At 55.7% G+C, this 25,938-nt stretch overlaps 6 protein-coding genes across 6 annotated transcripts; 5 read left to right on the top strand and 1 right to left on the bottom strand.

The window, feature by feature from the left end:
* The first annotated feature begins 1,644 nt into the window (after window positions 1-1,644).
* On the top strand, window positions 1,645-2,666 carry V1510DRAFT_412760 (protein-tyrosine phosphatase-like protein). The gene has a single exon (XM_066933126.1). The coding sequence runs from the start codon at window positions 1,737-1,739 to the stop codon at window positions 2,556-2,558; it is 822 nt and encodes a 273-aa protein (XP_066790570.1). The 5' UTR covers window positions 1,645-1,736; the 3' UTR covers window positions 2,559-2,666.
* Window positions 2,667-2,732: 66 nt separating this feature from the next.
* On the top strand, window positions 2,733-6,448 carry V1510DRAFT_412756 (uncharacterized protein). The gene is made up of 4 exons (XM_066933125.1): window positions 2,733-2,950; window positions 3,081-3,339; window positions 3,378-3,437; window positions 3,483-6,448. Exons 1-4 carry the CDS (start codon window positions 2,940-2,942, stop codon window positions 6,303-6,305), a joined length of 3,153 nt encoding a protein of 1,050 aa, XP_066790569.1. The 5' UTR covers window positions 2,733-2,939; the 3' UTR covers window positions 6,306-6,448.
* On the bottom strand, window positions 6,405-16,726 carry V1510DRAFT_428846 (uncharacterized protein). The gene is made up of 7 exons (XM_066935289.1): window positions 15,675-16,726; window positions 12,931-15,643; window positions 12,830-12,899; window positions 12,740-12,795; window positions 12,396-12,706; window positions 6,675-12,357; window positions 6,405-6,628 (listed from the first exon to the last, which is right to left on the bottom strand). Exons 1-7 carry the CDS (start codon window positions 16,515-16,517, stop codon window positions 6,594-6,596), a joined length of 9,711 nt encoding a protein of 3,236 aa, XP_066790568.1. The 5' UTR covers window positions 16,518-16,726; the 3' UTR covers window positions 6,405-6,593.
* A 652-nt stretch (window positions 16,727-17,378) lies between these two features.
* On the top strand, window positions 17,379-19,013 carry V1510DRAFT_361352 (organic solute transporter Ostalpha-domain-containing protein; the record flags this gene model as incomplete). The annotated part of the gene is made up of 2 exons (XM_066931062.1): window positions 17,379-18,474; window positions 18,553-19,013. The coding sequence occupies 2 exons, from the start codon at window positions 17,379-17,381 to the stop codon at window positions 19,011-19,013; spliced, it is 1,557 nt and encodes a 518-aa protein (XP_066790567.1).
* Window positions 19,014-20,552: 1,539 nt separating this feature from the next.
* Window positions 20,553-22,802, top strand: V1510DRAFT_306418 (uncharacterized protein). Its single transcript, XM_066930717.1, has 3 exons — window positions 20,553-21,006; window positions 21,047-21,071; window positions 21,115-22,802. The coding sequence occupies exons 1-3, from the start codon at window positions 20,671-20,673 to the stop codon at window positions 22,791-22,793; spliced, it is 2,040 nt and encodes a 679-aa protein (XP_066790566.1). The 5' UTR covers window positions 20,553-20,670; the 3' UTR covers window positions 22,794-22,802.
* Window positions 22,803-24,217: 1,415 nt separating this feature from the next.
* V1510DRAFT_361767 (RNA ligase/cyclic nucleotide phosphodiesterase) lies at window positions 24,218-25,210 on the top strand (the record flags this gene model as incomplete). Its single annotated transcript, XM_066931077.1, has 1 exon — window positions 24,218-25,210. The coding sequence occupies one exon, from the start codon at window positions 24,218-24,220 to the stop codon at window positions 25,208-25,210; it is 993 nt and encodes a 330-aa protein (XP_066790565.1).
* Window positions 25,211-25,938: the final 728 nt, after the last annotated feature.

Below are 25,938 nucleotides of genomic sequence, written 5' to 3'. Positions count from 1 at the left end.
CGCAGGAGACTGCCAGAGGGCGCGCCCGCGACCGCGCTACGCCAGCCAAACAAAGGGCCCCGATAGCCCAAGCCAGCGCTAGCCCCACGGCTCACTGGCACCGTGCTCAGGTGCTGGCGTCTTCGCTTGGTGCTGCGGCGCCCACAACGTGGCCGACGGGGCCGACGCAAATTGGCGCCAGAAGCCGCCAGAAACGGGCATGGGCAGCACCCGCTGCGCCCATCCTGGATGGCCACCGGCCGGCGCCGCGCGCCATCAGATGAGGCGCCGCAGAACGCCGGCGCCGTAGCCCAACCGGGGTGTGTCACGGCGCGGGTGCGGCGGGCCCACCCGCTGGGCGCAGGTGCGGCCGCGCCCCCCACGGGCAGGGTCGGCGCCGGACGCGCGCGGTCGCCGGCGAGCCAGGCCGCGCCGCGGCCGCACGTAGCGCCTGCCCACGGCGCCGCGCAGCTGGGCGGCCGCCGCGGCCTGTCGCAGCGCGCGTGTGCTTGTTTGTAGGCCGGTGCTAGCTGCAAAGGCGCGGCCGGAATGGCTTAGGCCAAGGGGACCGCCGCTCGCCCACCTTTAGCCCGTCCAGGCACGGTCGGCTCGGGCGCCCGCGGCGCCCGCTGTTGCACTTGCGGAGCGGATCACGCGGCGCGCCTTAGAACGAGCGCGCCGACGGGCACCAGCGTCCGCATGCAGTACCGGCGGATAACCCACATATACGAGCGGTCAGGGCGCGCGGCGCCTAGCGCTCCCGCCAGGCTGCCGCACGCGCGCCGGCGACGTGCTAGCTGCTTCAAGCTGTCTCGGAGCCATCGCCGATACTCGTCCGGGCAGTGATAAGCCCTCCCCGCGCCCGTGGCCGCAGAGTCGCGCTTTGCAGCGGCGGCGCCGGCGCGCTCCACGGCCGGCGGCGGCACACCGCGCGCAAGCCTCGTGCTCTCGCGTAGCTTGCACGAGCGCTAGCCAGGCGGGCTATCGCGCAGAGCGCGGTGCGGTGGGTCGTCCGGCGGCGACGCGCGCCACGGGCGCGGGTGGCGCGTGAGCCGCAGTTCGTGCGGCGCAGAATGCAGTTCCTGGGCTAGTCCTCCCGCGCGACGCCGCATGCACCCGCGATTAATAGAACACGCGCCTAGCCATGCCCGGCGGGCTGCAGCTCCGCGCGCCCGCGAGTGACAGCCCTGACAGCGCGCCGCACCGCCGTGGGGCCGCCCGCCCGAGCACGTGACCGCGCGCGGCTCGCGGCCGTCCGCGTACGGAGGCACCGCGGCTACGTGCAGGCGCGTGCAGCGTCGCGCCCAGGGGCGTCACCCGCTACCTCTAGACAGCCGCTGTCGCGGCAAATGTACGAATAGTTTACGACCGCTCATGTCCTTGACGAGTCTCTAGGAGCGGAGATACACCATCGGGATTCTCTTCCGGGACGCCGCGGCAGACCGGCGAGTAGACGCCGGCGGGCCAACAAGGGCGTCCTGGGTAAAGTCTGAGGAACAAGAAAAATTTTCGCGCGAATTTATACACACGCGATGTGGCTGAGCGCCGTTGCGTGGCGCGGGGGGCTGAGCTGCCCGACACCGGAAGGCTGGACAACCCCAACCCTGCTTTTTCCTGTTTGAGCAGTGTCACCCAGCCTTACCCGTTGCATCTCATCGGGTTCCCCTTTGAGTCGTTTCGGATCACGGCAGGCAGGCCTGATCCGTGAATATATATTGCCCGCCGGCCGGGTCTGCTCTCCCCCCCCCGGCCCCACAATGCTGCGTCCGCCGACTGTCCCGACCGGATCGCCCGCATCCGCCATGACGCCGGCCGCGCCCGCCGCCGTGCCCAGTCTCGAGCGCTCGTTTGGTCTTGCGCACCCGAAAACGGTCGTGCCGCCGTGCTTCCTGAACGATCCCGCGATCCTGGCCGAGTGGCGCAGCGACTACACCCGCTTCGCCCAGCGGCTCTACGACCACCTGTGGCTGGGGCCCATGTCCGCCGCACTCGATCCGGCGTTCCTGGAGGCGAACAACATCACGCTGCTGCTCGGTGTCGCCGCCAGCGGCACCCTCGACGGCCTCCGCCCGGAGCTGCCGGCCGGCGTCGAGTTCTACCCGGTGCCCGTCAGCGGCCCGCACGACTACGTCAAGTTTTTCCCGCACACGCGCCAGAAGATCGACGAGAACGCGGCGCGCCGCCGCGGCGCCACGCTTGTCTTCTGCGAGTCCGGCAACGACCGCAGCGCTGCCTTTGCCATCTCGTACGTCATGGAGCGCTCCGGCCTGGACGTCATCCAGGCCATCCAGTTCGTCCAGTCCAAGCGCTTCTCCGTCGCGCTCGACGACACCACCGTCTTCCAGCTGCGCGCGTACGAGCCGCTCTACCGCGCCCGCAAGACCGTGTCTTCGTGCAACCCCTCGTTCTCGATCTCGGCCCCAACTACCGTGTTCCGCAAAAAGTGCCTCCGCCGCACGCTCGACGACATCTACGACCGCACGGATCAGCACGAGACGCGACCGTCCATCGCGCCGTTTGAGGACCGCGAGTCCACGCCCGCCTTCGACTCGGTCGACGGCATGCAGCTCTGCGTCTAGCTGCCTTGCTCTGTACCATACTTGTTTTCCCTGGCGCAACCGGTGCCGGTCCAGGCGGACCTGGCTGTATAGTGTATAAGATAGTGCCGAATGTACAGTATTGCTCGATGCTTCCCCGGACGGCGCTGTGGCGCCGTGGCTGGCGCCGATCCGGCGCGCCGCACCACGGCCGGGTAATCACGCACCTGCCAACGCTCGAAAAAAAAAATGAAAAACCAACCATAGTCTCGCGACTTGTCCACCGATTGCTTCCGTCCCCTGCGGATACCCCAGAAGCACACTTACGGAAGCGGTCTTGAGATCAGCTTCGCTATCTACATCGCTACTGAACCTGCGTTCAGCTCCCCTTGATCGAACCGTGCGCTAAAACAACAAGACACCATGGGGAAGAAGTAAGTAGCGGAGTTATGCAGTCGCCACTGCCCGGTCTGGTGCCGGCCATCAGCCCCCCGCTGGGCGTGGCCTGATCGTGTGGGATCGGCGCGCGACAGGCGGTCGTCTGGACGGCGCTGACGATCGCAGGGATAAGAAGTCCAAGAAGAACGACGACTACTGGGACACCGGCTTCGAAGAAGACCAGGACCTGGCCGCCGACACGAACGGTGCCATCCAGATCGGCGAGGAGCCGGAGGAGGAGACACCGGCGCCTGCGCCGGCCGCTGCCCCCGCTGCGGATGACGCTGCATCGGACGATGAGTCCGCGGGCGAGGATGAGCCGGCCCCTAAGGCACAGCCGAAGGCTGCGGCGGCTGATCCGGCCGAGCCAGGCGTGCAGCTGAAGGTGAGCACCCGCGGCAAAACGAATACTGACTGGTGCAGAGCAAGAAGGAGAAGGAGCGCGAGAAGAAGGAGAAGGAGAAGCTCCGGAAGAAGCAGCAGGTACGTGCGGCGTGGTAAAGCGGGTCGGGCCGGGCTGACAGACAGATGGAGCGCAAGAAGGCTGCTGGAGGTGCTGGTGCAGCCGCGCCGGCTGCTGCCGTTGCCAAGGCGGAAGCTCCCGCTGCGGCCGAGACCAAGGCGGCCAGCCCTGCGCCCGCTCCGGCCGGCAAGAGCAAGGACGGCAAGCCCAAGAAGAAGAGCGCGGTGTTGCTGGCGCTTGAGAGACAGGTCGAGGCCCAGAGAAAGGCCGAGGAGGCTCAGCGCCTGGCCGAGGAGGAGGAGCGCAAGCGCATCGAAGAGGAGGAGCGCCTGGCCGCCGAGGAGGCCCGGCTGAAGGAGGAGGCCAAGGCCAAGAAGAAGGAGAAGGAGCGTCTCAAGCGCGAGGAGCTCAAGAAGGAGGGCAAGCTTCTGAGCAAGAAGCAGAAGGAGGCTATTGCGCTGCAACAGAAGCGCATCCAGCAGATGAAGGACGCTGGCATCGTCGTTGCTGGTCTCTCTGGCGAGGGCGACACCAAGAAGAAGCGCCCTGTTTACCAGAAGAAGAAGAAGGGCGCCAGCGCCGGCGCGAACGAGAACGACGACGACACAGAGTCCAAGCTGTCGCAGAGCATATCCGAGCTCAGCGTGAACAGCGACAAGGACGACACGCCCGAGCCCGAGGCCGTTGCTGCCAAGCCCGTGGCCGTGGCCGAACCCGCGGCCGAGTCCGTGACAGAGCCCGCGGCTAAGGAGGACGCCGATGAGGACGGCGAGCCCATCGACTCCTGGGAGAACGCTGCGCTGTCGGAGAACGAGGCCGAGGACATCCAAGAGTCGTGGGAGCAGCTGCTCGACTCGGACAACGAGAACGGAGCCTCCAAGCCCAAGGAGGCCGCCAACGGCTCGGCTAAGGCGTCGGAGCAGGACACGTCTGCTGCCAAGGCCAAGGCCGAGGCTGCCGCCGCCGCGAAGGCCGAGGCCGAGGCTGCCGCCAAGGCCAAGGCTCTGGAGCAGCGCCGCAAGCTCGAGGCCAAGGCGACGCGCGAGAAGCGCATCGACAAGGCCATGGCCGCCAGATCGCGTGACGATCTGCGCTCGCCCATTTGCTGTATTCTCGGCCACGTCGACACTGGCAAGACTAAGCTGCTCGACAAGGTCCGTCAGACGAACGTCCAGGAGGGCGAGGCCGGCGGTATCACCCAGCAGATCGGTGCCACGTACTTCCCGATCGATGCGATCAAGCAGAAGACGGCCGTCGTCAACCAGGACAACTCGATGGTATTCAACGTGCCCGGTCTGCTCGTCATCGACACGCCCGGCCACGAGTCGTTCACCAACCTGCGGTCGCGCGGTTCGTCGCTGTGCAACATCGCTATCCTGGTTATCGACATCATGCACGGCCTGGAGCAGCAGACGCTCGAGTCGATCCGCCTCCTGCGCTCGCGCAAGACGCCCTTCGTCGTTGCCCTCAACAAGATCGACCGTCTGTACGGCTGGGAGAGCATTCCGGACAACGGCGTCCAGGACTCGCTCTCGAAGCAGTCCAAGACGGTGCAGCGCGAGTTCGAGGACCGCGTGCAGAAGACCAAGGTTGCGCTTGCGGAGCAGGGTCTCAACTCGGAGCTCTACTACAAGAACAAGAACCTCGCGCGCAACGTCTCGCTGGTGCCGACCTCGGCCGTTACGGGTGAGGGTGTTCCGGACCTGCTCAAGCTCCTGATCGACCTCACGCAGACGCGCATGAGCGACAAGCTCATGTACCTGTCCGAGCTGGAGTGCACGATTCTCGAGGTCAAGGTGATCGAGGGTCTCGGAATGACGATCGACGTCGTGCTGTCGAACGGCATCCTGCGCGAGGGCGATCGAGTCGTGCTGTGCGGCATGAACGGTCCGATCGCGACCAACGTGCGTGCGCTCCTGACGCCCCAGCCGCTGCGCGAGCTGAGAATCAAGTCGGCGTACGTGCACCACAAGGAGGTCAAGGCCGCGCTCGGTGTCAAGATCGCCGCCAACGACCTCGACAAGGCTATCGCTGGTTCGCGCCTGCTACTGGTCGGGCCGGACGACGACGAGGACGAGCTCATGGACGAGGTCATGTCGGACCTGACCGGTCTCGAGGACGCCATCGACAAGTCGGGCCGCGGCGTGTGCGTCCAGGCGTCTACGCTGGGCTCGCTCGAGGCTCTCCTCGACTTCCTCAAGCAGATGAAGATCCCGGTGATGTCGATTTCGATCGGCCCCGTCTTCAAGCGCGACGTCATGAAGGCCACCACGATGCTCGAGAAGGCCAAGGAGTTTGCCGTGATGCTGTGCTTCGACGTCAAGATCGACAAGGAGGCCGAGCAGTACGCCGAGGAGCAGGGCATCAAGATCTTCAGCGCCGACATCATCTACCATCTGTTCGACGCCTTCGAGAACTACCAGAAGCAGCTTCTCGAGGAGAAGAGAAAGGCCAACTCGGGCCAGGCCGTGTTCCCCTGCGTGCTCAACACGATCAAGGTCATCAACAAGCGCAACCCGATGATCATCGGCGTGGACGTCGTCGAGGGCAGTGTCCGTCTGGGCACGCCCATCGCCACCGTGCGCATCGACCCCGCCACCCAGATGAGACAGGTGCTCCAGCTCGGCAAGGTCGTCAGTCTGGAGGTCAACCACAAGAACGTGGACATTGTCAAGAAGGGACAGGCCCAGGGCGGTGTCGCCATGAGACTCGACACGCCGTCCAACCAGCCGACGTGGGGCCGCCACGTCGACGAGACCGACACGCTCTACTCTGAGATCTCGCGTTCGTCGATCGACACGCTCAAGGACCCTGCTTTCCGCGATGACGTCAGCCGCGACGAGTGGCTTCTGCTCAGAAACCTCAAGGGCGTCTTCAGCATTGCCTAATTTGCAGACATGCAAAGGGTCCCCAAAAGTAATGGCTGGGTTTGTCGTAGCGCGACATGTGCGTTCCTGACGTTGTTCGGCTATCACCCGCACGGCATTTTGTAAAAAGATATAAATTGAATTATGGATCAATCAACACAAAGTCTAAGCACATCGTAAGAGACTAACACAAATATGAATGCCATTAAATTGTCGCGCCAAGTATGCAGGTAGTGCTGTAATGCAGTAAATAAAGGGGTAACGTACGATTAATCAATCCCTAAAGAGTAAGGGTGGAGTAGCGCCTGCTTAGGCATTTCCAAGTACATTTGTGTAGGCAGTTTCTGGAAGGTCAGTTTCAGGTCCGGGGTTTAAAAGTGCGGGGCTTACCTATTTTCTTAGACATGGACTGCAGGGGAATCATGACGCCTTGGTGGATGATGCCCGGCAGTCGGTCGCGGTTGAGACCGAGCCACTCCACAGGGGGCGTAGCCTCGCCCATGTCCTTCAGCTGCGGGGTCTCGATGACGGGCGTTTCGATGGCGATGTACTTGTACATGTTGTTGAGTTCGACGTCCTTGAGCTTCATTTCGATGTCGTTCGAGTCCGGGAGCTTGGGCGGAGTGTAGTAGACGTACTGCGAGCCGGTGGCTGCCGTTGTTGCCGAACTGAACGCGGTGGACGCGGCCTGGACGGCGGACTTTCTGGCGCCGAAAGCCCGGACGTGGTTGTTCCACATCTCGCGGATGAAGTTGATCGAGCCCAGGTTCCAGCCCACGTCGACGCGTCCTTCGAACAGGCTGCGGAAGATGAACTCGACGTCCATGGTCATCACGGGCTGCCAGGTCTTCATGTTGACGTGGACGGCAGGAATCTTGATGATGGTGCCGCCCTTGGCCTCCCTGGTGACCTGCACAAACTCTTCGACCAGGATGTCGTTGAAGTCTGTCTGTCTGTGCACACGCTTGATGGTCGACAGCGCAATCAGCAGCTGGCCGAGCATGAGCTCGAGGTTGCTGAACAGCTTGGACTCCTCGGTGTTGATGCTGAACCGGGCGAAGGCGTTTGTTGCCTCCAAACGGAACACCTCGGTGTCCGCCATGGTGCTGGGAAACACGTTGATCACGACCGAGCTGATGGAGACGTCGATCTCAGCGCTGAGCCGGGTGGACTCCACCACACTCTCTGCGACGACGTCGTTATCGGCAGCGCCGTGCTTGTGCTCCGCAGCCGGCTTGAATCTCTCTGAGTCCCGCAGCACGGCCTGGTATGCCGCTATTCTCTCCTGCGTCAGTCGCTCGATCGCGTTGTAGATCGACAGGATCGTAGACGGCGCAAACACCGTGAGGTAGACGTTCAGGTACTCCCCGGCACCCTTGCAGACCAAACGGTCCGACACGTCTGCGCTGGGGCGCTGGTTGAACATGGTGAACTGGATCCTGGACATCGACGCGAGCAAAAACATGCGGTAGTCGAACAGAAACTTGGCGTTGAACTTGCGGACTCCGATTGATGCCTGGACCAGCGGGACACCAAACTTGCCGTCGTCCCGAGCCTCCCATCTTATGGCCGAACGCGCCTCGATCGCCGTTGCTTCCAGATGGCCACCGAGTCGTCCGGTAGCCGTCAGAATGGTCGAACAGACGCCAAACGTCAGGTTCTGTTCCCAGTCGGAAGACTTCCGGGAAGCGAGCCACACTTTGTCGATTTGGCCCGCCACCTTGCCCAACGACTGGCCCAGGTCGAGATTGGCCTTGACATCTGCAATTTCGAAGCTGATGTTCCAGGGAAACGCATGAGTCGACGACACCCGACGATATCTCTGCACCAGGATGTCAAAGTTCTCGTCCGCTGTCTTTCTCCTCTTCATCACGGGCATCGAGCTCAGGATTTCGTTTGGCGACCAAATGTCCTGGAACAGAAGCAGGTCGTGAATCTGCTTGACGTTGAGATCCAAGAATACTTCGTCGACTTTGCCTGCGATCGAAAGGCCTGTCTCTCTGCTCCGTTTGCTCTCCGACACGGCCGCAAAGCCGACCTGCTTGATGGACAACGAGCCACTCAGTTCGCGGGAGTAGATGTGCTGCAGAGAGGCCTTGAAGTTCGAAATTGAGACCGCGGCCGAGAAGTACTTGGGTCCGCTTGGCTTCTTGAACGTCGTCATCGTGATGTAGAGATCATCGTACGCCGCTGTCGCTTCGATCCGTGCGATCGGATTACAGCTCATCGTGAACTCCTGGCGAGCAATCCGAACGCCAATATGCAGCTCGACAGTGCTCAGAATGTCCACCGGAGACCCGTTCTTGACATCTTTGGTCGGCCGGACGGTCTTGGGCGCACGTCTATCTGGCCGCTCTTGCGTGAGATACTCACGTTTGGGTTCTCTGATCTCGTGCTGGAAGCTCTTGACCATTTCCATGACGATGGGCATCAGACAGGGATATAGCGTGTTGACCGAGGATTCGACGAACAGTTCCGCGGTTATGGAAGGGGGTTTGCCCTCTATAAGGACATAATCAGACTTCAGCCTGATGCCTGGAACATGCAAGGTCGCTACCACGGCCGTCTTTGCAGTATCGGGACGGAGGTCTCCGCTGGAGTCGAAGCCAATCGGCTTCTCCAGTGTAGAGTTTGCTGAGCGAGCCATCGAGTTGTCCGCGTACTTCTCTTTGGTATTTCCGATGAGCTCGATCGTCGCACCATTGAAGTCCGCTCTGAGATTTGCCGAAGTGAAAAACGACGCAAACGCCTGCGACGGGTTCTCTGTTTGAGAGCCTGACGGTTCCGCTTTCGGAGGCGCGCTCTGATGTTTCGCCTTGTACACTGTATACCTTTCTGAGATTGCCGTCGACGTTCGGGAGAATGACGAAGCAATCGCGTGGAAGATGCGCACAGAGGACGGCAACACTTTGATCTTCAGCTCGGTACCCAGGAGATGCAGGCCGAGGACTCTGTGGTTGTCGATATAGTTCAACGAGACAACAGACGAGATCTCGTCCATAAATGCCGTGTTGCGCGTCATCGACTGCGGTCCGACCGGCTCGTTGTTGAAGTAAGCCGAAGTATGCGCGTCCATATAGAACGAGCGCACGCTGGCTTTGATTGTCCCTTTGCCCTTCGAGATGATCGAGAAAGTCTCAGTGCCAACAACGAAGCTGACGCTGTCGAAACTGCCTCCATCGTTTGTGATCCACACAAACCGAGAGTTGTTGATCTGAATCTTCACCGACACCTTGAAGATGCTGTCGAGCGCGCTGATCTTCGGCCGACTCTCGTCGTCGGCGTTCGAGCTGTCTTCGAGCGCAGCATCCTCCTTGTGCTTGTTCAGATTCAGGAACTCCTCGGGAATCTCGAAATTGGCAATCCGCTCCTCTACCTTTGACACGATCTGTACACTGCTAGTCAAACTGTGAGGGGACGCGAAGAATCTCATGTACTCGCTCACAACACTGACATGGGTATCCGTCTCATCTTGGCCGCTTCCGGTGCGGTACTCCATGCCAACACGCATCTCAAAAAGGCGGAATGCTCCATTCTTGAGAAGACTCTGTTGAACATCGATCGCTATGAGAGGGAACGCGGCAGCAAATGCGAAACATAGAGGCTCGTCCTTAGTATAGAATACCGGTACCAGGTCTTGCGACTCTGCCTCCATTTTGATATTCTCGATCGATAATATCAACTGCGCGTCCGACGACGCAGCCTTCATGATGAACGACTCCAGAAAGACTGCGCCCTTGAATTCGATGGTAAGGTCCGGGGCTTTGGTCGGACGCAGCTCTGTGACTTCGGGCTTGACCACAGCCTCGTCCCCAGAAGTACAGACAGTCCGCACAATATTGGAGATCTTGCTGATGCAGTCTCTGGCAATCTTTGCTTCTGACCGTATAGTATCACCTGCGAGCGCGATGGCAAGATCAGGAACCGAGAAAGCGTTCAGACACATAGTCTCAACTATAATCCTGGTCTCGACTAAAGTGTGGTGGTCGGAGCATCTCTCTGTACGCACCAAGGCCGAAACCTTGGGGAACTGGACACTGGTGATGGTCGACTCGCGATGGGATTTTGTCCGTCGGCAAAATTCGTGAACCTGCTGTCCAGCCTCCAGGGCTAGAATGTCAACGTGCGCAATCGGAGACCGGAAGTAAATCTCAAAGCCAGCACCAGTGACTCTGTAAATCAGGGAAGGCAGGATATCAAAACTGAAGCGATACTTTGTCAATTCGACGAAGAAATCAACCTTTTCGAGCGATTCGAGAGAAAGTCCGAGCAGTGAGGTCTGTTCAGATCCGTTATCTTGCGCTGGCTCGCCGGTAGACTGCGACCCACATATGTCACCAAGCTTCAGCATCTTCCTCACTTTCTCCAGCTCGTACACCAAGATCTTCTCAACGACTTTGCAGACTTCTATACTGTTCATGGGTAGTTCCACTAGCAAGTCTTCGATACTCATCGTGAAATTCTTCTTGGCCTCCATGAAGTTTACCAGACTGTCAGTCGAGCCATTAACGGTTTGCTTCTGTATGCCTAGGACCGCGATCCGTCTGTCACCAAGATCAGGAGAGATGATGTCGACTTCGAGCGATGCTAATCTCATAACCACGGACGAGTATACATGAGGGTTTGCGATGTTTGCGACAACGCTCGTATCGAACCCATGAGTAGATGCCTGGAGCACAATGTGCCTGCTGTTCATGGTAGTCAATATCGATCTGACAGAGATCACAACATGAACCATGGACAGTCTTGCTTCATTGGCCTTCTCAGCGCACGAGACCACGACCGCTTCTGGTTTCGGCGGTTCCGCTTCAGCCCGAGAGTCCACAAACTCCTGTATAATCTCGCACAGGTCAAAGGACGTCCAGCTAAAGTTGGTCACAATGTCATCGCAGCCGAACGATCCAGTGATCTTTTTGAGTGGCTCTCTTGTCGAACGCAACGAGTATGCTCTCTCTCCAATGCTGTCCCTCGAGAAGTCATTGTTTGCTACCTCATCGTTCTCCGCCACGAAACTGAACGAGAGATATGAGATTGTGGCGTAGTCTTCTTGCTCTTGTCCTCCAGAGATATGCGCGGTAATGGTCTCGACGTCAATCAGAAAGTGATGGGACGACGGCTCCGGTGTCTCGATTCTGCTCTTGCCGTCAAACACTCTCGCAAACAAGTAGCTCTTCTTCAAATCGAATAGCTCCCACGACCGCCAGTTCGAGAAGATTCTCATCACTTGCTCGCGAGAGTCTGGCGGTGCGACAAACTTGGACGTCGGCGAGATATCTGCGTCGATCTGGGAATAGATGTCTGGCGGGATGGACCGAATAATATGCCGTATCCGCGACATCAATTTCCAGCTGTCATTGACCCGAATATGCGCCTTTGACGATCGCAGAATATATGCTGGTCTCGTGAGGAACGGAGGATCATGTGCGATGCGGTAGTCGTTCGACGCGATCGCCGTGAGGTAGATGAAGTTTTGCAGTCTCTTGGAAGTTCTCTCTGCAATCTGCGTCGAGGACGTGATGAATCTCTCGATCGGACGATAGAAGTCATCGTACGAGTCCAGAAGCCATTTCAAATGCTTGCTCGCAATCACCGAGCCAAGATATTTGACACGTAGGGACAGTACCTGCTTTGCCGCACTCTGGTTCCAAAACTCCAGCTGCTCGACCTTCATCTCGATAGGATTGGCAAAAAGTGAGTAGTCTTTGGGCTTCTTGGGCTCGGTTGTGTCCACGCCTTTGACCACTGCCAGGTGGAACAGGAAAAAGTTGCAGTAGATGCTGATCGCTCGATCGACTCTGCCTAGCTGGGCAGTGGTGCCGTCTGACTTCACGCCCTTGTCGACAATCCGTAGCACAACAGAAACGTTCTTTGCCTCCATCTCAAGATGGTCTTTCGGCATGAACTGTGGAGGATCAAGCGCGTTGTGTCGTAAAACATTGTTGATCTCTCCGTATGATACATGGAGACCCGGGATGACGGCCTGCACAGTGACCACCTTCGAGAGCGGATTCAAAGCTGCCTGCAGTCTCTCGAGAACGTCGATTTGAAGGGAGTTGATGAGGTTGTTGAGGTTCTGGGCGTTAGAATCTAGCTCCATTGACATAAACTTACTGTCCAGCTCATTGCATCTTGAATCTCCACAATCTTTTCCAGTATCGAGGGAACCACGAAGCCGGTTATACCGCCGCGAAACTCGACGACAAGGTTATCATAAGAGGTGTTGCTGTCTATGTTTGGGTGATAGTTGAGCGCATCGCTAGTCGAGGGAGCATCCGAGTTCTCATAGCGGTTCGTGTCAAAGGCACGTCGCAGATCCTCAAAGTCTTTGAAAGCCACGATAGCCGCTAGAGGTGCCAAGAACGATCCGCTCAGCTTCAAATTGATCTCACAGGACGACTGCTGGAATGAAAGGTCCATAGGATCTTCCGTTAGTGTTACGCTCTAGAGGTACTCACCGATGCTGCTTCGGGACTGGACGCTGGGCTTCGATAGATCATGATGAATAACAGATCTGGTGTTAGAAACGGCCCAACAGTCTTACTCACGACGTTGACTTATTGCTCAAGCTAGAAGACGAGCTGTTCGAATGCCATTGGGAATGATCAAGATTGAAAGCTATTGTCAGAACGATCGTGGAGTGAGCTACCTAGTGCCTTCGGCATGGTGGGAAGCGGCAGCGTCGGGTTCAAGGGCTTGTGAATCCCAAACGATGGCCCATAGACAGTGTCTCCGTCATTTGACAGCTTCTCGTCAAAGTCGTCAAAATATCCTGGGTGCTCCAAATAGGTACTTCTGCCAAAGGGTGCATCGTGCGACTTCAAATGAAGCTGTTGCATGTCTCGCAGGTAGCCCGAATTTTTCTCCTGCGTGAAGTCTGTGATATAGATCGACGTACGAAGGTACGCATGCATTTTGAGCTTGCTTGTTGAGGATGCGTCCGGGAGCATGTCCACGCACGTTTCTGTATGTATACGGTCCACGGCCAAGAAGCTGCACTCTGCTATCTTCAAGGATATCCTTGCGGAGTATCGGTCATTAGCGTGATCATTGAACGTGAGAGCAATGGGATCTAGCAAAACCTTCAACGTCGAGCTCTCTGTGTGGATGAGGATCCTCACTGAGGGAACCTTGAGTCTGAGCATGGTAACGTCGTATATGATGGGCTCTGGGACAATCAGTGAATTCTCCCTGTCCGCAAATGTGAAAACAAAAGAGGACGCAGCTGACGCCAAGGAGTCCAATAACAGCGGCGAGCCTTCCATAAAGATCAGGCCGAGATCGAAATCCCAGTTGCAGACATACGTCGGCTCTGTAGGTGGCAGGCCAAACATGCGATGGCCATACACATGTATGCCGTCGATGAATATCTTGGCACCATCGTTGGAGATGTCCTCTTTGGTCATAGTCAAGATTTTAGAGTCGTCGAATGATTCACAGATGGAGCCATAGATCGGTGAAATGTCTGTCTGCAGGTCCATGTAGTAGTTTGTGAATCGCAAGTCAACATCGAACATGTCAAGATCCAGTCTAAGGTAAGTGCCAGCATCGTAGATGTTGCAGGGGCATATCAAGAATCCCATGTCAATGTGCACACCCATTATAACATCTATATCTGTTTCAGTTTTCACATAATCTGGCACTATGGTGTTATTGTTGGTGTTCGTGTTAGTGTTCGTAGTACTGTATGCAGTCTTCGGTCTCGGAATAGCTGTACCAGAGTTCTCATCTCCTGTGGGTTTGTTTTTCGAGAATTCGTCCAGAGTTCTGAACTGCATGTTTTCACCGATATAGTTTTCCTTGAACTTCAGCACATATCTTATCAGGAATCCATATGCGATCAAGGATACCGAGTGCGCAGAGCAGTCGATGGTAAGAGTGTCAACGTTCAGGGAGTGACCCGTGGACACGACATAACTATACTTTCCGTCCAGGACCACACCACAGAACTTCCCCATCTCTTTACAGATCATAAAGCTCTCGAGTGTGTTCCATGGGGGGGCGTGTAGTACCAAATCAACGAGCTCAGACGACAGTCTGAAACTAATTGTATTGTGGATAGGTCGGATCTGGTCCAGAGGAATAGTCACCTCAGCATTCACTTGTGAGCCTTTCAGCGCTAAAAATGTGTTGTCTTCGAAATCGGAGGGATTGTTAATGATGTTCGAGTCATTGACGTTCAAATAGAAAGCGACATTGTTGAACACCAGATTGGCAAGAATCCTCTGAGGTGTGAATGACGCATAAGCAACTGCAGGCCCAGAACTAAAGTCAGCGACCATATCGGAGAATATGGTGATGTGCTCTCGTAGAACAAACGCTTGTCCATCAAATGACTCGTTGTTGATGGTCCAAGTGTGCAGTCCGTTCCATTTGAGGGGATTAGAAAGGTCCGCGCGTATTCGGTGACTGTCCGCAATAAATAGGATGTCATGGTTAACGCTGGACCGTACCTCGAGCTGAGAGAGGTCAACAGACAACATGTTCCGCCAACCACGTTCAGTCGGGACAATTGCACTGCTGTATGAGACAGTCGAAAAGCCGGACATTTTGAGTTCGAGCCAGCCAAACGAACGCTGGGGGGGATCAATGTTTGCCATCTCAGCCTCTCGGACGGTCTCACGATACTTGTTGTCTTTACTGGGCTCTCGTATGGGAATGCGGAAGATTGTAGACTCGTCTAGCTCAATGAAGACCTTGAATTCCGTAGCCTCTCTGAGCTCATTTGGTCGCGGTTTCGGCCGAGGTCGCGAGTCCTTGTAAAGAGCTGGAAAAAACACATTTTGCAGGATCATTCTCTGGCGGTCAGCCCACGGACCGTATTGAATCGTCGACCGGATGAGCGTGATATCCGCACCCCATTCGGGAGCAAAGTCTTCTTTGCCTGGATGCTGATTATACATAGGCTCACCACTGCTGGCAGATCTCGTTATGGTCGAAGGTACTAGGCCAACGTCGTCGTAGTAAAACTTCACTTTGGCTTCTTCGCAGTCGACAACTGAGGAACACTTTCCATATTCGGAATGTGTGTCCAGCTCGTTTTCAAGGTCGAGATCGTCTGAGTCAATATAGCGAGATAGCCCTCGCCATCCTTCCGAGTCCACAGAGTATTGATTCGATGAATTGGTGTCACTCTGATGCTTGAACGGCCATTTCAACCTCGGCAGCAATGACAAGATATTGAACAGATCAAGAAGACTTTTCCAGATGCTTTGCCCTCTTGTTTTGGTGAGATTAACGCCTTTAGCCACATGATACTCGGTCGCAGAGGCCTTGTAATCCATATTGGCCTTGATCTGGATGGTTGGCTTCACCAACCGGAAGTCGTAGACCATTTTGTACCGATCTAGGTGCGAACGAGACTCATTGTCAGCGTGCGCAAATAAAACTCACCTTCTGTGCGTCCAGAGAGCCGGCCGCTGAGGTGAAATGTCCAATCATCACGGTGGCCGTGTTGACGTTTCCTATGACCATTCCCCCAGTGTTGCACGTCAGATCAACAGGAAAAAATCGCAGGAAAGCGGGAAGTTGGTTGGTCAACTTTTGGAGCGCGGGTGCTGTCGAGCCGGAGGTCTGGACGCGCGGGACCTGAGCTTTTTCGTCCATAGTCGCCGGTCGCTCACAAGGCTCCGAGGGCCCAGACACGCTTGTTCCCGAATTATTTTGACCCTTCTTCTCGTAAAATCCAGTCGAGTACGTCCCAGACGTTCCAGAGGCAAACGACGCGTGTACTCCGCCCTCGTCGTCTGTCCGTCTGGGCATTTGATATTGGCGCAGGACCTCGTCGTAGGCTCCTGACCGGTTGTACACAAACCATTCCAATCCCTCCAAGTGGAGCATAAACCGTGCAGGTAACGCATTGTTTTTCAGTCGACTATTTTCGTCCACGAAGAAATCTGATTTCCGCGTCCGGTTGAGCCAATAACGCCATGTAAAATGTCCTTGCACGACGAATATCGACTCGTTGCTGCCGATGTACCGGATATCTTTGAAAAACAGACGGCCGGCCAACGGCGAGAACTGCATAGACCGGACGTCGAAGAATACCCGGTACTTGTGCCATGTGTACCATCGCAGGACCAGCGAGAAAACTGTGCCAATAATCCGGTTGAAGTAAAACAGAAAGAAGATTGCGGCAATACCAGTCACGACGAGTTCAACCAGGAACACCCAGGAAAACACGCGTATAGACGAGTTTTGCAGCGACACTGACTCGAACTCTGAGCTGGAATCCATTCTGGTTACTTCCAGCAGCAGCAGGCAGGTTCTAGCTTGCCGGAGCCGCTATATAAGTCCGATCCGTCCTGAATTACTCGGCCCAGTATGTGATGTGACGCTGGCGCGCGCTCGTCCGACGCCGCTGTTGCTGAAGGCCGATCAAACTGTGACGACTAGTTACCAGATCGAATGCTGCTGCCAGCTTTGTCTTCGGGCCGCGATGTCCGAGGTCTCTTCAACGCAAATAGTCCCCGCGACGTCCAATTATTTACGCCTAGTACGAGATGGTTAGCGTCGCGGCTACCGAGCGTGCGTGGGTGACATTCGCGTCGTAAAGTCAAAATGTCACTCTTAATGAAGTATGCTGACCCTCCTGCCTAAGCTAAATCATGCATGAACAACTCTTCAAGCCAACTGGAGGCCCAGCATAGCGTCATGGAGCAGACGCTGGAGGCAGTGCGCGGGTAGGCATCTGCACCAGGCGCAGCTGACTAGACACAAGAGTAAAAACACCGGTCAGGCCACATAATTACTGCGTAGAGAGTCTTATCTGGGACAGGCGTCGTAATAGCGCAAAGATTAAACTCAGATAGGGGAAGTGAACGGGCTCCGGGTGTAACTAGAATGTAAAATAAATATATACTCACCAAAACAAAAATGCTTGCAGGGTGCCATCATAAATAATTGGCATTTTCGTGCTCTCAAAGGTTTTCCGCCGCAGCTTGCGAAGTACGCTGGCCAGGCGGTTGACGAGAGTTCTTTCGAGAGTCTACGCAGGCAGCTGTGGCCGGCGAAGTACTTGACAGGCTCTACGAGTACAGGGAAACGGACCGGAGCTGCCAGATGCCCTGAAGGTCTGGCGAGTGAAAGATCAACAAGATGGACGAACCAGCTAATCCTATCGAGGAGAATGGACATCTTCCACGCCTATTGACTGTGTCGACGGGGCTTTTTGCGCTGGCAGCATCGCTGACGGCGTGCGCCTCGATCATGTTGCACGCAAAAAATTACCGCAAGCCGCTGCTACAGAGGTTTGTCGTCCGGATTCAGTTCCTGATACCGCTGTTTGCACTCTCATCGTGGCTGGCGCTGGTCTCCCACAGACTCGCTTTGTTTGTGGAGCCTTTGCGGGACATGTATGAGGCTTTCGTTATTTACCAGTTCTTCTGGCTTCTCACGAACTTCCTCGGAGGCGAGCGTGCAATCATTGTCATGATGTGCGGACAGGCGCCGAAGTCGCATCTGTTCCCATTCAAGAAGATACTGCCAAAGGTCGACATAAGCGATCCGCATACCTTTCTGGCGATCAAGCGAGGTGTTCTTCAGTATGCCTGGCTGAAGCCGATTCTCGCAATTTTCGTCTTTTTCATGAAGGCCCTGGGCGTGTATAAAGAGGGTTACATTTCGGCGAAGAGCGGCTATCTGTGGATGATGTTGATCTACAATGTGAGTGTCTCTGCGTCACTCTACAGCCTTGCATTGTTTTGGATCTGTCTGGATTCGGTACTCAAGCCATTTAGACCGATGCCGAAATTCCTTTGCATCAAACAGATCCTTTTTGCATCATACTGGCAAGGCTGCCTACTCTCTGTATTGGTTCTTGTGGGAGTGATCCACGATGTGGGTTACTACACGCCGAACAATATTGCCCATGTCGCGCAGAACTCGTTGATGTGTTTTGAATTATTGTTTTTCGCCATCGGCCACTGGTATGCATTCCAGTGGCAGGATTACGCGGACCCGGCCACAATAGGATCTGCTCGGATGCCGGTACTCTATGCGCTGAGGGACGCGTTTGGAATGGCCGATGTGGTCAACGACTTCAAGGCCACATTCAAAGGCACAGAGTACCAGTACCGCTCGTTTGACGCTATGGGAACCATCGCGCATCCACAGAGTGCTGCGCGACGTGCCCGTATGCGTGAGGGCCTACGATACCAGAGCGGTGGACAGACCCAATATTGGCTTCCGAGAGGTCCTCAAGGTGTTTTGAACATCATGAACGGCCACCAGCGCCTACAGCTCACCGGAGACGACAGACTGACGGCTGGAGTCCCCGCCCACATTCGTCAAACTAGCATTGGTGGGGCTAGCGTTGCATCTCAGGCTACAGTTGCATCAAACTCGAGCAGTTCGTCTGCCAGTAGCTCGGATAGCGGACCGCGCACCGGCTCCTCTGCGGGTGCAGAGACGGCTGCAAGCAGTCCGTATACTCCGACGAGCGCGGAATTATTCACTCGCAATAACGTCGATACGTCCGAGAGAGAAATCTGGGAAGAGGATCTCGAGACGGAAACGTTGTATGCCAAGGCCCGCGAGCTGCAGTACGGTGACTACAACTATCCTGTCATCACCGTCAACGAGGCGCTCACTTACATGCCGTTAAACAAAAAAGTTCAGGGCGAGTTCCGGCTGTCTCCATTTCCCCGCCAATACTCTTCGGCATCGACTGCACCGCGCAAGACGTCGCTGGTACACTTCGACGAGATTGAGTCCTCGATGGGAAGCTCATGACCGTCGCAATCAAGTCTGGTTTTGATACAGTATTTTATTGGTTTCATCGGGTGGTTGGACCCGGGTTGGATTTATTTATGAGTTCATAATGACATTATTCTCAACGTCTGTCCACCCTAGGTCGTCTTGTAAAAAATGCTGGTACGGATCTATAAATAGGGCATCTGCCGCAAGTCTGCGGCTCAGAGCCGCCAAACTGACGTAAGGGAATGCCATTTGCACTAAGGGTATGCTCAATAGACGAGGGGTCTATGTTTAGAATCGCAGGCACATCAGACCAGACAGTGGATCGTGCTAAAGAAAAAAGCGTTCCCGTAGTAGGCCCAATTTTCGACAGTGTCTTGCGTCACTATGACCTACGTATTTTCGTACGTGCACAGCCACACGTACGGCGCACCGTGAACGGCCACGAACCGCCCACACAGCCACTCTGATTGCGGACATGCATGGACTGTGTCAGCTGGCCGCCCTTGTACTCGAGGGTCACGGCAGCCACAGGCAGCAGCATCTGCAGCTGCTGCGCAAACTCCGTCGAGACCGCCTTTTACGTACTGGTTTCAGACCACCGTGCAACAACCGAATCCGAAACTACAGAATAAGGGACAAGCTCGGGCCTGAAGCAAGCAGGGCTCGGCCATTTCTAGACATGGGCGCTTGATCCGTTCCCTGCACCGCCACAGCCTCCTCGCGTCTGACAACCGCTACCCCTCCTCCAAACAGGAACCATTAAGTCTGATAGCTTAGAGCGTGTTCTTACGCAACCGTGATATCCTCCCCGGTTAACTCAAGCAGGTACCTATCTATGGCTCGCTCGTGCAAGCCTTGGCAGGTCCCGACAGAATTTGAGCTGCTTACGCACCTATCCACACTGTAATTCACGTGATCGCACATCGTACTCCGTTTGGGAGGTTATGCCCATCAGTAAACGCACAGAACAACGAACATACTCATTTGTCGCTTCATCCTCTCGAGTGTTCTGTATGTGACGGTACTCGGCTGGCGATAAGCACTTGGACAAGGAGCTCATAGACCCAGCCAGCACGAAAAAAGAACGAAAGTTGGCGCACCGCCACACGGCTTCCCACTTTTTCAGAAAGTTTGTTCTAGTTTAACTCACCGCCAGAAGTTCTGGGCTTTCTTTCTTCTAGCATCTGTCGTCAGTCAACTTTCTTTATCTTGTACACGGCCAACTCCTTTCACTGGAAATTTTCTGCTCTTCATTTCTTGGCAAGTACTCTCAAGTTGAGTCGGCGGTCAAGGATAAGCAGAGAACCACCTGGAAGTAGAGGGCATCCTGGTACGCTCGATAGGGTAAGCAGAAGAAACGATAGGGTCGAGCTAGATTGCTGGCAAGATTTGGTTGGCAAACAACCGCAGACCCGAATTGTGAAACCAGAACTGACGGGGCAGCCAGGAGCCATAGGATTTTCGAATTTCAGGTGTCGGTCGGTACGTTGCTGCTCGTACAATCGCTACGAACGAGTGAGCGGTTACCTGGTATCGACTGATTTGTGCTATCTTTCTTGCAATACTTGTCGGCAGTCGTATCCCGATTGACCGATCAATCCGCGACCGAGTAACTTGACTAATACTCGGTGCTGAAAATTTCTCATAGCACTACACGTTGTCTACGTCTCGATCGAGTCGCGCAGATACAATGGGAGGATTTACACGGCGGCTGTTCAAGTCGCAGCGCGGCAGCAGATACGAGAGCGATTCGCCTCTGCCACCCAACATTGTGGCCCCCGACAGTCACAGAAATTCGACCGCTACGATAAGTGCGCCAGAATTGCCCAAGGGCCGTGCCTATGGACCCACCCCTGTTGGAGGCCGGCCGGCGACGAGTGCTGGCGTCAAGCCTGTGAACTCGCTGGGCCGGGCGTCTCTCGCACCCACAGTCGGAGAAAACCAGGACATGTCCGTTACTGGCCCCGTGGAAATTGAGAGCTCGGCTGTTGAGATGAAGAACGAGCTTATCGTCGGAATCGACTTCGTAAGTGAACGAGCATAGGCCCGAACTGACTTCGTTACAGGGTACAACCTTCACAGGAGTTTCATGTAAGTCTCTTTTATTGCTTGAGATCATGACTAACGTTCCCAGTTGCATGGGCTGTAGGAAACGACGTCAAGAAGGACTACATCACAGAATGGCCCGGTGTCGGGAACGTTACCCAGACCAAGATCCCCAGTGTCATTTACTACGATCAGCATAATCAAGTGGTCGGCTGGGGCCAAGACACCGAGAACGCATTGACGATAAGCGGCTATCCGAAGCCTGGTGTCATTCGGGTAGAATGGTTCAAGCTCTACCTGCAACGCAACTACAAAGTTTACGCCGATCTCTCGACTAAGCGTGTTCTGCCGCCTGGAAAGAGCGAAATCGATGTCACGGCGGACTTCCTGGGTGAAGTCCGGAAGGCCATGAGAGTTGAACTTGAGAAGAAGCTCGGCGGCATCTTCCGTCGTGAGGAGGAGAACATCCGTTACTTTCTCACGGTGCCTGCGATCTGGACCGATGCAGGAAAGAACGCCACCCGTCGTGCTGCCGTGCAGGCGGGATTTATCAAGGACATTAACGACCGCCGGCTGACTCTGATCACCGAGCCAGAGGCTGCTGCTATCTTTTGTGCTCGCGAGGACGCCAACAAGGTGCACGCCGGAGAGGCTTTCCTCGTGGTCGACTGTGGTGGTGGTACCGTCGACTTGATCGCATATGAAGTCGAAGACGAAGATCCTTTCACGGTACGTGAGTGCACCACGGGTACCGGAGAACTGTGTGGATCTGTCGCTATCGACATGAGTTTCTGGACCATCTTGAAGACGAAGATGAACAACATTCCTTTTCCTGCTGATAGCGAGATCGCTGCGCGCACTCGTCACAAAATCCAGCGGAGATGTCAGCAGGAGTTTGCCAGCGTCATCAAGCCGAAGTTCAAGAACCGGGGAGAGGGAGAGGACATTTTCATTGACGTTGGTCTCGGCGAGGACGTGAGCTACCCGGAAGCAGACATCGAGGATGGATACATGAAGTTCACGAATGCCGAGATTCTGTCAGCATTCACCAATGTGGTGACTACGATCGTGCAGCTCGTGCGTGACCAGATTGCCGCGGTTGAGGCCCAGAACAAGCCGCTGAGATCGATCTACGTCGTGGGTGGCTTCGGTGGTTCCGCGTACCTGTACGAGAGACTCAAGTACCACATCCCGCCGCAGTACAAGGACTGCATCTACCGCCCGATGGACTCGGTGGCAGCCATTATGCGGGGTGCAGTGCTTACCGGTCTCTCCGACCGCTTCCTCGTCTCGCGTGTCTCGCGGAGGCACTACATGATGGGAACGCTCGAGCCGTTCCGACCTGGCGTCCATCCCGAGGAGTTCAAGTACAAGGGACTGGATGGCTCCTACAAGTGCAAATATACCAGACAGATCCTTGTGCACAAGGGCCAGCGTCTACACGTCGGTGAGACCAGCAGCATCAAGTGCTACCGGACTGCACGTGTCAATGGACCTCTCATTTTCGAGGACAGGCTCTACTGTTGTGATGAGGATGAGTGCCCGCCTTACACAAAGGATCCCGCTATTCGCGAATTCGTTGTCCTCACGAGCGACTTGTCGAAGATTCCCAAGTCCACTTTCAGTCAAGTGAAGGACGCCAACGGCGAGGCATACTACAAGATCTACTTCCAGATCCGGCTCACGCTCGATGGCGGAAACGAGCTCAGAGCCGAGCTGGTCTGTAATGATGAGGTTCAGGGACATGTGCGCTCGCGTTTCAAGTGAGGCTGTTTTGTTAGTAATTTATGGTGTCATCTTACATCTCGGAAATGAGCCGACGTCTTCACAATTGACCCGCTCCGCTCGGAGATACGCGCTCAAATGTAGACAATTTGCGGGTCCAAAAATGGGACTATTTCTGTATGCGTGTTTATGCATAGCTATGCTGCCGCACCTTAGTGCCTTGGTGTAGTTCTGTTGCATGGCCCATTATAAGAGTGCAGCGCTTCATCTCGCGGTTAAGCGATGTCGTCATAAGTGGCTGTGCAGTTGTGCCGCACAGGTTCTTAGTGGCTGACACTCTCCAGATCGCAAATGCAAGCGATGTCTGGCATGTGGCGCAAGTGTGGCTGGTGGTCATTTAATTAAAATATTGCCGCCTACGAGCAAGGGGCGAAATGAACGTTGGCAGGATACAAGCGCTTGCTTAGCGTCCGAAGAGCGATGTGGTAAGTCTGGTGCAGGTGCCCAGGTTTCTCCCTGGGTAATTGGTCAAAGGAGGCAGCCACAGGCACGCGGGCGTCTAGTCGAGAGATGGAGGTGGCTGGCTCGCCAAATTGTAACCCGTTTGATCTACGGCGTCCTGACTGTACCGCACTGAACGAGAGCGAGATCGTTCTTAGCGCAATGCCGGCACTCCTGAGCGGGTTCGGAGGAAGACGCCAAAGCTTGTTCCTGGTCCATTCCTGGTTGTATATAAACCAGGTCGGCGCCCGATGGTTATTTTTTCGTGCCTCGAATCTCTAGGTGAGTGGACCGCCAAGTGGAATGGCGCCGGTCTCCAGCCTTTTTCTCTGCTGGGTGAACTGTGCTGTGCGGTAGCGCGTACGTGAGATTGCGCGGTTACAGCACTTGTAGCGTCTCATTACTGCTACTGCACCACAGTGGGATAAAGCTAGCGAGGCTGGCGCCGGTTACTCATCTCTATACATGCGTGTTGTGGTGCTACAAAATTATTGATCCTGTCACATCTATGCGCCGCTGTCGAGCTGGGCTAATATTCAGATCAAACTGATCGAAACGTGCTGTTCTCTGAAATACACTGGTTTATTATCAGGAACAGGAAATTAGCGATCAAGACCCTCAGTCTACGATCTTGTTTAGGTATATTCATCGTAGTAGCGATCAGCGGGCTAGTGTTGCCGCCAGATTGGGTGTTCCCGATTGCGTTGTCCCTATATAACCAAAACGGATATCTTCTCGTCGGGGACGTCACCACGTTCTTTTAACAAAATCCCAGTTTCTCGTGAAAAAAAATTCCTGACCTCCAGCAAGTTACAGGCACAGTAATGGGTATAGAGAGCATGCATAGTGGCGAGGGACTAGGTCCGATCGTGCCAGTGAGAAAGCCTTCGACAGCGTCGTCGATATCGTCGTGTGGAGGACATACTCAGGAGGATCTCTCGCGGTCGCCATCACCGAGCAGCTCCATGACGTCTCAATCCTCAACAGTCGACTGCGACGACAAGGACGACGGCGAAAATGGTGCCGACGTCAAGCCTGGGGACGTTGCGAGCTGCGTGCCAACTATCGCCTGCAGAAATGACTACGATGTGTTCATCGAGAAGTACCCGCAGCCCGGGCCGATGGCTCAGGCTTACGAGGCCCACCGGACGGCCCGCAATGCCGACAAGCGCGCGATTCTCGAGTCGACAAACGCGGTCGTGCCGGACAACATTCTCTCAGGCATCAGACTGCGTGGCGAACCTCCGGAGTACGACCCGCGCAACTGCATATCGGTCTGGTGCCGGCCAACAGCCGCCGTCGCAGATCTCGTTGAGCACGTTCAGAAGCGTCTGCTCTGTGTTGTCCACAAGAATCTCTCCGGTGGCGATGATCCTGCTGCGCGGCCAGGCGAGCCTGCCTACGACCGCGACGGAGCTCGCGGAGGCCTGTGGACTGCACCGCGCGCAAACCTGCATATGACAGCGCTCGAGGTCATCCACTCGGCGCCCCCCAGCGTCACGGACTCGCAGGCACAGCGCCTGAAACCCCTCATCAAGGACATTCTCCGCGCTCCGGAGCAAGGAGCGGTCTTGGTCCACCCTATTCTCTCATATGACCAGAACGCTCTTGCCCTATCGTTCCTGCCGGCCCCTACCGATACCTACACGTATCATCATCTGCGACGCGATCTGGCCCGAGACATCGCCGCCACCGGCGTCCATGTCGAGCCCAGATATGTGGTGCCTTCCGCTCACGTGACGATCGCTCGCTTCATCAGCAATCTGTCGTGTCCGGTATCAGATCTTCTGGCCGAGATCGACGACATCAACAGGGAGCTTGAGGACTGGTACAGGTGCGCTGTTCCTGGCACAGAGTGGGCTGTTGGGGCTGAGCGTGGCATAGAGTGCCACAATGGCCGTATATGGTACGGCGCAGGCGGACATTGTCTTGGTTCTGGCTCTATTCGCGCAGTTTAGTGGCTACAATCAACAGCATCTGGATAATGGAGTTTGCTCTTTCTGGGTCTTGGGTAGGATGTATGTAATGTAGAAGTAACAATTTAGTCGTTTTCTTTGCCGGGTAGCGTTCTGAGCCTCGGTCGTTGGTGTCAACACCGGAGTTCGCGAAGCCATGTGGCCTGTTCACCGTGTCGATCTACACTTATAATTGTGGCTTAGCTCCTGGTCGACAGCCACCTTCACCCAGACCACAGTGGATGTGGCGCAGCGTAGGGCGATTGGAAGTGGGCAGGTCTAGCTCAGCCCTGGAGTTCGCTGCCCACTTGGGCAGTCATTCCAGCATTGCCATTGAGCATGCAGTAGGAAGTCTGGGTGGATGTACACTTTTGAAGGTGTCTTTTGTGTATAGATCGCGGACCACGTATTTCGACGCATTAAGTTTCGTTGTTCTTAAAAGATCGTCTTTGCAAGAAGCCCACGCTGTCTTTTGTCATCTCTAAATATACTGTATGCCGTGTTGGCATCTTCGTTGCACCGCCACTGCAGTCTATTGGCCAATTTGGTCATCATCCCCTCTGTCTCTGGACTTGGAGCCCCTTCCATGTCTGTCTTGGATAAGCGTCATTACCATACTCAGCATTCAAGTCGCAAAGAGACAAACTAGCTGTCCATTTTTCCTATCGGACACTGGTCAACGTTAGATTTGGCCCTGTAGATTTCACCATTGTCGGATAATGTAGGATTTA

This window comes from Dipodascopsis tothii (assembly GCF_038497935.1).
Source record: "Dipodascopsis tothii strain CBS 759.85 unplaced genomic scaffold V1510scaffold_6, whole genome shotgun sequence".
In the NCBI taxonomy this organism is placed as follows: Eukaryota; Fungi; Ascomycota; class Lipomycetes; order Lipomycetales; family Lipomycetaceae; genus Neoaidaea; species Neoaidaea tothii.
The sequence above is the reverse complement of the archived record's forward strand: the minus strand, read 5'-3'. Positions and strand labels throughout refer to the sequence as shown.

Excerpts from the sequence above, each read along its gene's own strand:
- V1510DRAFT_412756 (XM_066933125.1), top strand. Across the intron at positions 3,340-3,377 it reads AGCCAGGCGTGCAGCTGAAG|AGCAAGAAGGAGAAGGAGCG; the intron begins GTGAGCACCCGC and ends TGACTGGTGCAG. Across the intron at positions 3,438-3,482 it reads AGCTCCGGAAGAAGCAGCAG|ATGGAGCGCAAGAAGGCTGC; the intron begins GTACGTGCGGCG and ends GCTGACAGACAG.
- V1510DRAFT_428846 (XM_066935289.1), bottom strand. The coding sequence starts at position 16,517 with ATGGATTCCAGCTCAGAGTTCGAGTCAGTGTCGCTGCAAAACTCGTCT. Across the intron at positions 12,358-12,395 it reads AAGATGCAATGAGCTGGACA|AACCTCAACAACCTCATCAA; the intron begins GTAAGTTTATGT and ends TCTAACGCCCAG. Across the intron at positions 6,629-6,674 it reads GTCCATGTCTAAGAAAATAG|AAACTGCCTACACAAATGTA; the intron begins GTAAGCCCCGCA and ends CTGACCTTCCAG.
- V1510DRAFT_412760 (XM_066933126.1), top strand. The coding sequence starts at position 1,737 with ATGCTGCGTCCGCCGACTGTCCCGACCGGATCGCCCGCATCCGCCATG.
- V1510DRAFT_306418 (XM_066930717.1), top strand. The coding sequence starts at position 20,671 with ATGGGAGGATTTACACGGCGGCTGTTCAAGTCGCAGCGCGGCAGCAGA. Across the intron at positions 21,007-21,046 it reads TTATCGTCGGAATCGACTTC|GGTACAACCTTCACAGGAGT; the intron begins GTAAGTGAACGA and ends ACTTCGTTACAG. Across the intron at positions 21,072-21,114 it reads AACCTTCACAGGAGTTTCAT|TTGCATGGGCTGTAGGAAAC; the intron begins GTAAGTCTCTTT and ends TAACGTTCCCAG.